General features: G+C 38.5%; 1 protein-coding gene across 1 annotated transcript in view; it reads right to left on the minus strand.

Moving 5' to 3' along the window:
• Positions 1–14,571, minus strand: part of COL4A3 (collagen type IV alpha 3 chain) — a 99,980-nt gene that overhangs the window by 21,632 nt on the left and 63,777 nt on the right. The window contains exons 27-36 of the mRNA XM_020792621.3: positions 12,084–12,176; positions 11,223–11,327; positions 10,145–10,242; positions 8,130–8,280; positions 7,317–7,430; positions 5,220–5,387; positions 4,879–4,968; positions 2,853–2,987; positions 1,416–1,514; positions 638–727 (exon numbers count right to left, since the gene is read on the minus strand). Of these exons, the coding sequence (XP_020648280.3) occupies positions 638–727; positions 1,416–1,514; positions 2,853–2,987; positions 4,879–4,968; positions 5,220–5,387; positions 7,317–7,430; positions 8,130–8,280; positions 10,145–10,242; positions 11,223–11,327; positions 12,084–12,176 (1,143 nt within the window). The remainder of the gene's footprint in view (positions 1–637; positions 728–1,415; positions 1,515–2,852; positions 2,988–4,878; positions 4,969–5,219; positions 5,388–7,316; positions 7,431–8,129; positions 8,281–10,144; positions 10,243–11,222; positions 11,328–12,083; positions 12,177–14,571) is intronic.

Genomic DNA, 14,571 nt, shown 5'->3' on the forward strand with positions numbered 1-14,571 from the left:
TAGCAGCCATCCACCAAATACATCAACGTCTTTCTGCTGCAGTCCATCAATTTAATACACGTTAAGAAAATATTCTATTCACTCTTTAATCAAGAATCTCTCCAAGAGCACCACAGAAAGAAACCAAATAACAGCATAACAGAGAGAACAAGGAAATGGCTGTGCAGTCTCCAAAATTATACAAATGTAAGAGTGGGCAATAACTTTTATTGGTTTAATAAGAAACAAACATACTCCAGGTTTTGTGGAGAAAATCCCACTTCAGTGAAATTAGCACAACCCTTTCATGTAGTGTGCATGTCGGGAGAGTTGATGTCAGTTCTCTTGAGGCTGCTGACTCAAGCATTCTTGCAGCATGGTTTAGAATTTTTAAACCCTTTTCTTAGTAATGAAAGGTTGCTAGTTACTCTGTATAGCAGAGAGTAATATATCTGTGACCTGTGTTTTGGCCTATCTACAGTTTACATGCTGCACTGTTTAATGGCATAAATAATCAGTATACAATATTTATTGTATTTCAGTTCTTATTGTCATACTAATCATGCATTCAGGCTATTTGTTATTCGGGTAGCTATTATACCACAATACCCTTAACTGACTATCCTTAGTGACTACTCAGATACTTCAGTGAAATCACCTGGTACGCCCATGTTTCCTCTGTCTCCTTGATCTCCAGGAAATCCCTGTCTCCCACGAATTCCTGGAAGTCCTTTATCTCCTTTGGAACCTGTAATTATTGTCAGGTTTAACAGCACACTTTTTTTTTTGCTGCACTTTAGGATTAGCTGGAACATTTATTATGCAATTGGCTATGGTATTCTAATCACCCCTATTCTTTAAAGTGTTAAACAAAAAGAAAAAATAATCTTTCTCTGTAGTTTGCTACCTCTTCCTTGACATCTAATGCATCTGCTACTTCCACATTCACAACACTCAGAACGTTGGCAAGTGTGAATGCCAGCTGAAGTTGCCTTACGTAATGCCATGATATCCAACAAATAGGCATATGCGTAATATGTTCTCTCTCTCTCTCTCTCTCTCTCGCACGCACGCACGCACGCACGCACGCACGCACACACACACACACACACACACACACACACACACAGAGAGAGCATTAGCCAAACCTTACACACAAACTAACAGTTCTTGTATATTTTTTGCCATGTTAAACAGAAAATATTATGAGAAGCATCTATAACTGTATCCATAAAGATGATGATTTTTAATACAAACATGGGAAAGGGCACAACTGTGGATTATTATGGCTGCATTGTGTTAAGCCTTTTTTTTTTTACTCAGTACACTAGTTTTTGTCTTAGTGATGCAGATTATTAGGACACTAGAATATAATTCAGGATTCTTCTCTATGTAGCTCATATAGTTTATGATCTTAAAAAAGAAAGACTAAATACCTGGTGGACCTGGTGTTCCTGGTAGTCCATTAAAGCCTACACATCCTTGTGCACCTTGCTCTCCTTTTTCTCCTCTAAGTCCCATTCTTCCTTGAAATCCTATAGCAGCAAGGGCATGAATTATAATGAAAACAAGAACCAAACCCACTCTGTCTTCAAATAATAAGCAATCATAATTTTTGTATGGATTTTTGTATGGATTATTATTCCATTCATTCATTCATGCAAATATTTGCATTTTAGATAATGTCTGAGTGCAAGCACAGGTGAACATTTTCTTTGGTTATCATGAAACGCATAAGAATTTCTCTATCACATGTCTTCAAAGTATGACTTCAAAGTTGGGTCCAGAAGGGTGCATCTTCCAACAGGGAAGTGGCACATCATCTTCCCTTCATCCATTATTTTTTTTTCTTTTTTTCAGATGGAAATTTTCCTTTTCCAGTTAGAAATTTGAAACCTGGACTAGGAGAACAATTGCTGCTGCCACTAGGAGTTGAAGAAAAGGTTTGAGCACTTGTTCTGAAAACTGTATCCTCCTGATCCCATTTTTCAAAGGAGAAATAACAGCCAGGCTTCGAAGGCACATAAGGAAAGCCTCACATGTAATTCCTTCCTTAAAATCCAGGAGAAATGTGAGTATGAACTGTTTGAATATGCAGACATTTATACAGGGACTAAGCAGACATTAGAAATTACGGCCAAACTCCTCTTGGTTAGTTAAAGCTGGTGTAATGCTAAGTGTGCACGCTGACTTTTGCAACTCAGTACACAACAGATCATGCCTATGAAGATTTCTGAATCTGAGGTGACTTGCCATCAAAACAGCCATCAGAATTATGCTGCCATAGTTATGCAAGTGGATTTTGGCCAATCACTTTCAAATAACAAGTTAACAATGTTTAAGTCCCTCTCCATTAATGGAGGTACAACTATACTATATTACACTGCAAGGGTAACTTGACAAGGAATAACTGTTATGTCCTTTGTGGCATAATTCAACATTTAAAGTTGCTTTTGTACTTGTTAGGGATACAGCCTCACTAAATACTGAAGAATAAATATCAAGTGGTTCAAGTTATGGATTGTGGTTTGCCTCATGATCTCCCACAAGTGTTGAAGTGACACCAAAGCAGATGGGACGAAAAGGCACTTTGTACCACAGGCCATTAGCTTTTAGCCTCTAGACTTACTAAAAGTACTTACTTCAGTTACTTTTGAGAAACAAGAATTAAAGTGGTTCTTTCAAAGCCAGTCACGACGACTGCAGGTAACTGTAGCTTGGTCCAACAACTGTAACTGATTATTTCTTAAATTAACTTTCTAAGTTCTGGTAATGATCATTCCACATTTTATTTCTGGACTTATTTGAAAGAGTAATCTCATATTTTCAGAGAAAGAACTATGCTGATTTTAGTAGTAGTAATTGCTACATACCTTTAGCTCCTTTTTCTCCTTTATCTCCAGAAATCACTCTGGACTCTGAGATGCCAGGAGAACCTTTATTACCTGGCTCACCTTTTTCTCCCAAAGATCCTTTTCTTCCTTTTGGCCCTGGAAAGCCAGGAGCACCTACAATTAAAAAAAAAAAAAGCAAAATAGAATTAAGCAATGCAATCAGGAGCTAAGATATATAAAGGGAAAGCAACATTTTTCCAAAGGTTCATGAATTCAAAGGCAGAACAACAGTATAAATAGTTTCCTATTCTTTTAAAGATTGTTTGTTTGTTTGTTTGTTTGTTTGTTTGTTTGTTTGTTTGCTTGCTACTCTGGAAGAACATGAGGAACTTGCTTGCTAATCAGGATATCATGGGGCACTTTGTCAAAAACTTTGCTGAAGTCAAGATATACTACGTCTAAAGCATTCCTTCTGTCTATCTGGGAGGTGACCTGATCAAAAACAAGATCAAATTAATTTGGCAGGATTTGTTCTTGATAAATCCATGTTGGCTTCTAGTTATTACCGCATTGTTTCCTAGGTGCTTGCACCATGACCGCTTTATGATGTTCCAGAATTTTGCCTGGGATTGATGTCAGGCTGACTGGCCTGTAGTTCCCAGGTTCCTCTTTTTGCCTTTTTTGAAGATAGGAACGACATTGGTCCTCCTCCAATTCTCTGGTACCTCTGTGGTGTACTAACTTGACCATCCTCAATTTACAGCCCAAAGCAAACCATATGCAAAAGACATATTTTCATAATCCTCTCTAACTAAGGAATAGGATCTATGATTTTTTTTTCTCTCTGTTTGCTTTGGCATGGAGGAGGGCTTGTATTGTGTTCTCCCTGAACACTGGAAGGCTCAAGGAAAAGCAACCAAGTGGGGAATTAAATGAACAGGAAAGCAAAACATAATCCACTAGATCCTGTTTGTGCAAAGAATGATGATAAATTTGTAGTTCTATTAACTGATACAAAAACGTCAGCACCCTGGGTTCTTTTAGGATAAGCCATGACAATTAAGTTGGTTTGAAGCTAGTTTGGGTTAAAAAAACAGTTGTTGTTTGTTTAGTTGTTAAGTCGTGTCCGACTCTTCGTGACCCCATGGAACAGAGCACACCAGGCCCTCCTGTCTTCCACTGCCTCCCAGAGTTCGGTCAAATTCATGCTGGTAGCTTCAATGACACTGTCCATCCATCTCGTCCTCTGTCGTCCCCTTCTCCTCTTGCCCTCACACTTTCCCAACATTAGGGTCTGATGTTGGGAAAAACAGTACACCATTAGAAAAGAAAACATAATCTAATGGTAGACGTTGTTACTTCTTTCTGTCTTTTAACTAAGAAAGGAATGTAGTCAGGCCAAAGGGACTTACAGGATAAAGGTAAAGGGGTACAGGAAGAGAAATATCACATGAGAAAAATAAGGTGCCACTCTACTTTCCTCAGTCTCCTCGGACAACGTAACCTGACAGGCACACCATCTCTTATTATTACCTAATGGGGTCCCTAGTTTACCACTTTCCCAATAAATTGATACTTCCATTCTAGATTGCTCAAAATGTTTTTCATCAAGAATCAGTACCATCACATATTTAAGAAACTGCATCACAGAATTAAAAATAAATTACAGCGGACCCTTGACTTACAGACGGCTTGACTTACAGACTTTTTGAGTTACAGACTTCTCTGGCTGCAAAATTTAGATTCGACTTGCAGCCAGAGAATTGACCTACAGACCAGAAAAAAACAAAAATGGAACAAAAATGGCCGGTTACAGATTAATTGGTTTTCAGTGCATTGTAGGTCAATGGAGACTCGACCTACAGATTTTCCACCTGCAGCCACCGTTCCAGTACGGATTAATTCCGTAAGTAGAGGGTCCACTGCACATGATTCTCCATGGAAAGGTCCGCTTTAGATTTTGAGAACCAGAACCTACAGAACTAGTCCACACAGAGAAGAAATTTACCCTCACCATCAGATTGGATAAGCAATGGACAGATAAGGTAGGTACTATATAACTTACCCCTACTTCCAGGTATACCCAGATTTCCAAAGACCCCAGGTAGTCCAGGAGTACCTACAGGACCCATCAATCCTAGTTCTCCTCTTGGACCTGCAGAAAGTAACTTGTAACAATCAAGATATTCAAAGGGTGTGCACTCCCCATTGCCTATGTAGCAGGCCGCATGTGACCTTAATTTTAAAATGAGAAGCCACTCTGTTTCACCACAATTGACACATAGGCTTACTATAATTCAGTAAGCTTACTTTTTAGTCATAGTGATTGCATCAACAGGTAAATAAGTGGGAAATAATCGGTATTCCTAATGTGCTCATGTCCTCTTTTCTTCAAGGAGCACTTACCTGGTATACCTGGCACACCTAGCCTGCCAGGCTGTCCCTTGATGCCAGGCAATCCATCACCTCCTTGTTGGCCAGGAATTCCAGGAAGCCCAGATTGTCCTGGGAACCCAGGAATGTCTAATCCTGGAATACCTGGATCTCCTTTGGGTCCTAATCTTCCTTGGACTCCTAAGATAACAGAAAGCCAAAAGGCCCGTATTAGCACGAAAATTCACCTGAGTATCAAAGTATAAGTCTTTTGGTTGTTGTAGGTTTTTCGGGCTGTTTGACCGTGTTCTGGAGGTTTTTCTTCCTAATATTTTGCCAGTCTCTGTGGCTGGCATCTTCAGAGGACAGGAGTCAGAACTCTGACCAGAGCACAGACAGAGTTCTAACTCCTGTCCTCTGAAGATGCCGGCCACAGAGACTGGCGAAATGATAGGAAGAACAACCTTCAGAACACGGCCAAAGAGCCCGAAAAACCTACAACAACCATTGGATCCTGGCCGTGAAAGCCTTCGAGAATACATATAAGTCTTTTGCAATCATTCTTGCATTAATTCCAGGCAACATCAGCTTGGCTAATTCTACAAGCTTTATTTATCTATATTGCTTCTGCACTCCATAAGCACAAAAATATTTCAAATATTGAAAACATCTAAAAGATGGAACACCTATAGGCACAAAAGCCAAAATATATACTATATGAAAACTAAACTAAACTTTAGTTGCAGGCAAATACTTAAGTCAGAATTCAATCCAAAATACAGGATCATAAGAAGTACAATAAAATATCAATAATAATGTTTTAATCACATTCTAAAACACAAGAGTGTACAGCCTAAAAGACACATTGAAAAAGCAGACAATACATCACTAAAATACCAAAGTTCTTAAAACTAAAAATATATCAAAGAAAATGACTTTCTTAACGTTTAAGCATATTAACACTTACAGAAAAATATTCTAATTGCTTACTCAGCAATTGGATATACGGAGGAAAATCCATGATGTTCTCATCTGCTGCTGTTGTTGCTACTATTGCAACACAATCATTGTTATCCAGTGTACGTGATGAGGTGTGGTTTCATATGCGATGATGAGTTGATCTGTGTGTCTCCTGCCTCCCTATATTTTTATTTCTCTCAGAAATTCCCCTTCAAACTGTAAACGTTCTTTTTTCATTGACTTGCAATGACTTGATGGACCACCATAATTTTTAAATAGGAATTTCCATTTCTTTCTGTCACATAAAATGCCTTTAACTCAAAATCTGACAAGCTGCCATTATGACGATATGCACAAATATTTTGCCTAAGAGGATTAGAACCCAGCGGTGTGCCCGCTGTTCTGCAATTTCCATAATAGCAACCCACAGAAAGAGCCAAACACTGGTACATAACAAGGACAAGAAGTTACAGGTTCTGCAAATGTCATCTCTGGTCATGCTACACACTGCAACATTTTACCCATTATTTTGGAATTTCAATTCTCCCCCACAGCTGCCAGTCATGGAAGAAATATCTTTGCAAAGACGTGTTATCATATAATGACCTTGCTTCCAGACTCAGCTGGACCTAGCTAGTTATTTTGCAATCACTTTTAATAAACTGGTGTTCAGACCTCATTTTTAAAATGCAATGTACATTTCCAAGATTGCTTTTTCTATACTCCCTTAATTATTTTAGCACTTTATTCATTTACAATTTCATATCTTGACAGTCAAATAAGCTTTTGGGTCGGCCCTTAATTCAGTTCATGCATGCTTCACAGTCATTGTCCTTTCTCAGTACCATTCTCTGTAAGACCTGAGCATATATAGGGTGAGCAGGGTCTGTCCCAGTGTTTGATTTTTGTCAATGTATTGCATGGCCATTGTGACGAATAACATTGTTGTTGATTGGTCCAGCTATGTATTGTGCTATTTGTTCATCTCAGTATTCACATGTTTGGGTTCATATTTGTGGTCAGCTTGTTGTACTAGTACAAATAATTGATTTTTGATTATGTGAACATGACAGAATTGCTTACAGTAACAACATTCACTTGTGCTATCCCATCTTGTTTGCCATGCATTTTGCATACTGTACAGACTTTGGAATTTTGTACTGGACTTACCTGGTGGGCCTATTATTCCACATGGACCTGGAGGTCCTGGTAAGCCAACAAGACAATCACCCATTTTGCCTGGAACACCCATTTCTCCTGGTTCTCCAGGAAAGCCAGGTTCTCCTAGAAGACAATATTGATCATATGAATCTTAGAATAATGGAAAAGTAGGCAACATTTCTTCTCTCTCTCTCTCTCTCTCTCTCTCTCTCTCTCAATCTCTCTCTCTTACCCACACATGCACTACAAATTTTACCCAATCAATCAGCTGTGAAGTGGGAAGGTAAAACCTGTTATTGAGTGCCCTCCACTGGCGAAGGACATTTAAATATCACACAGTGGTCTCAGAGCAGACCAAAGGCCTAAACAGTTCATGATTCTGTTCTCACAATAGTCAACCAAATTCCTACAATGAACCTTCCAATGGCATGAGAGCAGCACGCTCATCTTCTGTTTCCTAGTAGTGGATTCAAAGATACAGTGACGTGGTAAATAGAAATAATAGAAATAGCCATTGGTATATTTGTCTTACATTAATTTGTCAAATTTCCTTTTATAACCTTCTAGGTCAATGGCTATAATAACATCTTGTGAAGCAATTTCTATGTTTTAGCTATGCGTTACATGAAGCAGTATTTTCCATTTATGTGTCTTGAACCTGTCATCATTCAGCTTGAATGAAACTACTATTAAAGAAGCAATCATTTGGGGTGATGGGCAGCAAAAAATATGTTTCAGAGGCATTTTACTCAAAATGTAGTGAGCAGTGGATATAGCTTTGATAGGCTCCTACTTCATAGAATCCACATTGGGAAGTTCTACCTCTTGGTCCATCAGGACCACTTTGACCTTGTTGACCTGGAAGTCCTGCAAGACCTGGGAATCCTCTTTCACCCTTCTCACCAGGCATGCCCCCCTCTCCTGGAGAACCCAGTCTACCTTGCTCTCCAGGAATAATTGGGCCCGGTTCACCCTGAAACAGAGAGGAAAAAGAAATGTAATGTCTAAAATGTTGAGGAAAAATTCACATTTCTTTTCTCTTTTCCTTACTTTCTTTCACCCCTTTCCTCTGTAGAAAAATATGTTGAGGAACAAGAATTAAGGATTCTATTTATACATCTTCCCATATTATGAAGTAACACATTAGCTGAAATCCTGTTGCTTAGTGCAGTAAGTTGCAACTGGAATAGGTCCATTAAATCAGTAGGGATTTGGTGAGTCAACCCCTACATACAGAAGTTCATGGATTCAAACTGGCCTGCTCTAGTTGCAACTTATGATGCTAACCAACAGGATTTCAACCATTATAATTTTTAACTGGGATTTTGTGGATAGTATTTACATACACCCAGCTTATCACCCCTTGGATTAGTTATCTATTTAACAGCCTATGCTCAGGTTTATGAAAGGTTGGAGAATAATTACTTAGTCCAGTAAAGCTAATTTTTTGAGTTCATATTGATAGGTATGCTGTATGCTGCATGTAATTTAGAGGAAATGATACAGAATTATGCCTTGGCATAATTCTGAATATTCATTGTTCACAAATGTTTTAAAAATTGGAGTTCTTAATTGCAGGAGTGGGAAGTAAATTGTGGAAGATATAATAATAATAGTTGTGTGCTGTTAAATCAATCTTGACTTATGGAGACCCTTTTCAGGGTTTTCCAGATAGATAGCACTTAGAAGTCCTATACCATACCCTCCTTCTGGGGGCATTTTGGGGCTGGGCAGCTTGCCCAAGGCCATACAAGTTAGCTCTTCTGGAATACACAGTTGGGAACTCTGTCACCAGATACCTAATTCACTGGAAGATATATACTGTATAAAGATAACTTCCAAGTAGTGCTAGACAAAAAACAAAATGAACTACATTAGCACAGACATGGCCTAAACAGGCATGGTGCATTTGCTTTTGAGATCATTGAAGACTTTTCCAGTTAAAGGTCACTTAGGGAGTGACCACATTGGGAAATAATATGGGAATTTTTCCAAGATTGGAGTCAGATTCATATTATTTTCCATTGACTACACAATGTTCAAGTCCATGTGAACCAATCTAATGTTTTCTCTTTCAGTTCATTTTTTCCCTCCTCCACTGGGCCTCCACATTTTTTTTAAATGAATGCATTCACATTGGTTCAGACAGTGTGACCACTTATGCTGATGTATACAGTTTCAGAACCTTGGAGGAGTTTGTAGCTATTCTGTTCCAAGCTATTCCACCCAGCTACATTAACAAGAGAGTCAAAGGAACACCCATTCAGATGGGAAACAGGCTTCAGTCTGAATTATCTTCTAACCAAACTTTTTCCATTCAAACCGATAATTTTAAAAACAAGCACATAATATCAAAAATGGTGCCTAGGCCTACTTGTTTTCCTCTTCTCTTCCCATTCCAAGGAGTTGAGTTCTGAATAGACACACACAAAATTGTGCTGTAAATGTCTTAAGAGACCAGCAAGGAGACTTTGAATCTCTACTAATAATGTAATTTATTTTATTTTTGAAGCTTGATGCCAGAGCTTCAATGAAGTTGCACTAGAGCACCTAGGAGACCAAAGGAGGAAAATAAAGGTAGAGTGGAGGAAATTGCCAATCAGCCCTCGTTTGCATTTTGTTAAGGGAGTTTCTATTCTAGGTGTAGCTGTTGCAAATCTGGATGGCTAAAGCAGAAGCTGCCTTAACAAGCTATAAACAAGGGCTGAGAGTCAATTTTCTTTTGACTTCTGTGTGATCAGCTAAACCACACTTCTTACTTAGGTGTGAGTTCACAGTGGATCAATTTGTATCATTCCTGTTGTGTAGTCACACTCTTAGTCACTTGCCAAACTAACCTTTCCTCCTGGAATTCCAGGTATTCCAGGAAAACCCGGTTCCCCTGTTTTTCCTAGACAACCTGGTGGTCCTTCAGGTCCTTGAGATCCTTTATTTCCTAAAAATACAGAAATATTAGGCAATATGCGTTCATAGACCTGTGCTGCATGGTATGTACTTTCTAGCATTATGACATTTTCCTTGTTAATTAAATTTTGTGAATTGACAAAACTTGAGTGTTGCAGCATTCAGGTGTAGAAAACAGTCATAGGGTTGAGGCTATTGAGTTCCTCTTGTCCCCTATTACTAGCTTTGAGGAGATTCTTGGTTAGATTTCTCTCTTCTCCAAATCATGATTAGGTTAACACCGTTGCTTTACACATTATCATCACTGACTGGACAACAGGCAGTGAGCATGCAATCTGCAGCTGGACAGTACTGTTGTTACCATGATTTCCTACTTGATCTTCCTCTTCCTGCTCCCTCCAAAGACTGCATAAACTACAGAATACAGAAGAATACAGGAATACAGTTTACACCATTTGACTTACATTACTGTAAGTCAAAATTCTGGCCATAATCTACTTAAAATATATGTGTGTGCGCACAGAGACATTTTATGTCTTTCTTTGCTAAAATGAAGGTGGTCCATAGGGTGGTCCATAGGGTCAAATTTTTAAAGTAATTACTGCAACATCTGCTCTTAGTCTAGCCTTCAGCAACAGTACAAGTCAACTTATTCCTTAAATACTACATACTCTCTAATGCCTCTGGGTTGCAGTTCATTACTTTAACCCAAGCTCGCTATATCTATCTATCTATCTATCTATCTATCTATCTATCTATCTATCTATCTATCTATCTATCTATCTATCTATCTATCTATCTATCTATCTATCTATCTATCTATCTATCTATCTATCTATCTATCTATCTATCTATCTATCTATCTATCTATGTCTGTCTGTCTGTCTGTCTGTCTGTCTGTCTGTCTGTCTGTCTGTCTGTAAATCTCTAATTTTTATTAAATCTCACATTTGTGGTGTAATTCTGTTTTATGTCTCTTTTATTTTCCTATAAGTAGCAAAAAGACTTTACCTTTCAAACCAGGATAACCAGGAAATCCAATCTGTGTTAAGCCTGGATCACCTTCTGGTCCTGGAAGACCTAGATCACCACGCTGTCCTCTAGGTCCAGGACTTCCTGTCCAAGAATGGAAAGTAATTCTAACAGATATCAAATGCTAGTCCTAGCCCTTTCAAAACAAGTTTTCTTCAAAGCCAGGGATGGAAGGGGCATCAGTGTACAATGTTCCAAGGAATACAAACTTGTTGGTTTTCTTATAGGACTGTCTTATTTCTGATTGTTTATGCAACAAAATATGACGTAGGAATGGTGACAAAAAGATGATGTCTCTATTACTAACTGGACAAACTATCAATGTAATCTCCCTGCTTATGGAAATTATCCATGTCTGGACATGTTTTGCTCATAACATCTGTCTCCTAGGCATGTGGCACCTCTTGCTCCTCAGTGGCAAAACTTTGCTTGACTCTGCTTTTGTTCTATATAGTACTGCTTCATAGACTGTTTATTTGGATAACAGCCAGAGCTTGGCTTGTTTAATCATGGTAGACTGAAAACTTTTATTTTTATACATCCCTTTTAATAAATGTAATCATGTCAAGTCAATTTTGACTTGTGGCAACAATCTTCAGGGTTTTCCAGATAGAGAACACTTGGACATGGTTTATCATTCTTTTCTTCTGGTGGTATCTAAATCTCTGCAGCTTGCCAAAGCTACACAGGCTGGCTCTACTCACCAGAGGCACAGTGGGGAAATGAAATTCCAACCTCTGGCTCTGCAGCCAGATACTGAAACCACTCAGCTATCCAGCCAGTTATACATACCATTTAGATAGGTTTAGTTTTGCAAAAACTTGAAAAAGTAATCATTACCTCTTACTCCTTGTAGCCCAGGTCTACCATCTGGTCCTCGAAGTCCAGGGGGCCCAGGGATTACAATGGCCTTACCAGGCTCACCTTTAGGACCTTAGAAGCGAATGAGAACAACAGCAACAAAAATGAGTAGAATATGTCAGTGTTTTTTATGTTGAAATCCATCAGGGACAATGATACTTTTCAGTTTTATGCATTTCAAATATATCAGTGTAATAACTTCTGCAAAGGAGAACTGATTGCAGATCATATTTATGCTAGAAGGAAACAAAATGGTTCACTTTGTATTTCAAGTCTGTAGTCAGCTGACCAAACTAGCTTCAGGAATGAGTGGGTAAGAAGGCTGATACAAAACACAAATCTGAAAAATCACAAGACCAGTGCCTTCTGATAGTCTACTGAGAATTATGATCCCTGGATATTTTCCCTTTAGGTTCTGATAAGCAATTGCTTACCTTTACTTTAGTCAGAAGTGCATTTAAATGCCATTAGGAGATAAGGCTGGACACAGAAATTACTAAATTTATACAAATCTTAGTTAGTTTTGGAAAGTAATCTTATAGCTGACATGGCCAATATCCATGTGGTTTGGGAAAGCTAGGAGCTGTAGCCCAAAAAGATAATTTCTACATTTGGGGCTTATATTGATGAACACAGTTGTTCTCTTTCCTTTAGCCAGCTTGTTTGGTTTTCTACTGGTGTACACAGTACCTCAGTACTGATTAATAAAAAATAAAATACTTTGCAAAACCGGCGCTTCATGTCCTGTACCTGGACACAACCATCTACATAAGGTAATACATCTCTGAAATGAGTGTGTTTTCGTTCCTTATTGCTTCATGTTTCACCTGACTATCTACTATTCTATCATTTTAATTAACCAATGTACATCTTACAGTCTAACACATATTTTAAAGCATGCAAGTAATTTCAGATTTAAGTAAGTATATTATATGCCAAATTTAGTATTTTCATGTTATACCTGTTACTTTCTTCTTTCAAACAGGCATAATCATTGGTACGCCTTCTGCAGAGGACACATACATTTATGCTTATTCTCCTACAGAGAAAGCTGTTCCCAAAGTTCCAGTAAAAGACTGGTTGGCTTCTGGGAGTTGTAGTCCAACAACATCTGATCCTTCATTTGGGAGTCACTCTATAGAGAGCCAATAATTGCTTTTGGACTACTTTTATACTTTAGTTCAGACTGTAAAAGTTATTGCACAGTATTAAAGAAAACCTTCTCTCATCTTCAAGTGTCCTGCATGGCTCTTAAGCTTGCAGTAACCAATGAAGGAAAGCTGGACCATAAAGAAGGCTGACTGCCAAAGAACTGATGCTTTTTAATTGTGGTGCTGAAGGAGACTCTTGAGAGTTCCCTGGGTTGCAAGGAGAACAAACCTATCAATTTTGAAGGAAATCAACCCTGAGTGTTCACTGGAAGGACAGATCCTGAAGCTGAGGCTCCAATAATTTGGCCATCTCATGAGAAGAGAAGACTCCCTGAAAAGGACCCTGATGTTGGGAAAGTGTGAAGGCAGGAGGAGAAGGGGACGACAGAGGACGAGATGTTTGGACAGTGTCATTGAAGCGACCAACACAAATTTGACCGAACTCCGGGAGGCAGTGGAAGACAGGAGGGCCTGGCGTGCTCTGATCCATGGGGTCATGAAGAGTTGACATGACTTCATGACTAAACAACAACAAAACCAATTTCCTATGATAATGACCATTGTCACAGGACAGTCATACAATGGAAAACTAGTGGCTTTTAGTCTCCCATGAATCATTTAATTTAAGATCTGCTTTTGGAAGATTGCATTTAGAGCCAAGCCAATTTCTGACTTGAAGTCAAAGATAATATGGGATTATTTAAGTGACTCCTTCCCTAAACTATCTCCAAATAAATTTCCTGGGGAGTGGAGTAGGAAGCTGAGGTTTCATATTTTAGAGCAGATAGCTTTTCCTAACCTGACGATCTTCAGGCATACTGGATCCATCAACCCCAAGTAACAACTGCACCTGTTATTCATCTAAAAGAATTTGTCTGATTCAGGAAATGTCCTTGAACTGTAACTCTCAGAAGCCTTCATCATTAGCTGTTCTGGCCAGGATTTCTGGGAGTTCCAGTCCAAGAACATCTGGAGATCCAAGGTTGGGAACCACTGTTTAAAAGCAACAAAAAGAACAGAAGTAATTTTGAAGGAACCAACAATAAACATGTCATTAGAAGTCAGCAGTGTGGTAACCCTATAAATCCCACCTGTTTATTTCAGAATTAAAAACTTAATTAGCAGATTAATAATGCTAATTTAACAAATTAAATATTTTCAGAGGGCATCTTGATCTTTCAACCTTTAATGGTTTGCATTAACATACTAATGGTCAAACCTAATGTTCTAAGTTTCGGGAAATTTCAGAAGTTCATTTTATTTGTTTCTATAGACAGTTATAGCAATGTTAACTTCACCGTGTAAAGTTACATTAA

The sequence above is a fragment of the Pogona vitticeps genome, chromosome 3 (assembly GCF_051106095.1).
Source record: "Pogona vitticeps strain Pit_001003342236 chromosome 3, PviZW2.1, whole genome shotgun sequence".
In the NCBI taxonomy this organism is placed as follows: domain Eukaryota; kingdom Metazoa; phylum Chordata; class Lepidosauria; order Squamata; family Agamidae; genus Pogona; species Pogona vitticeps.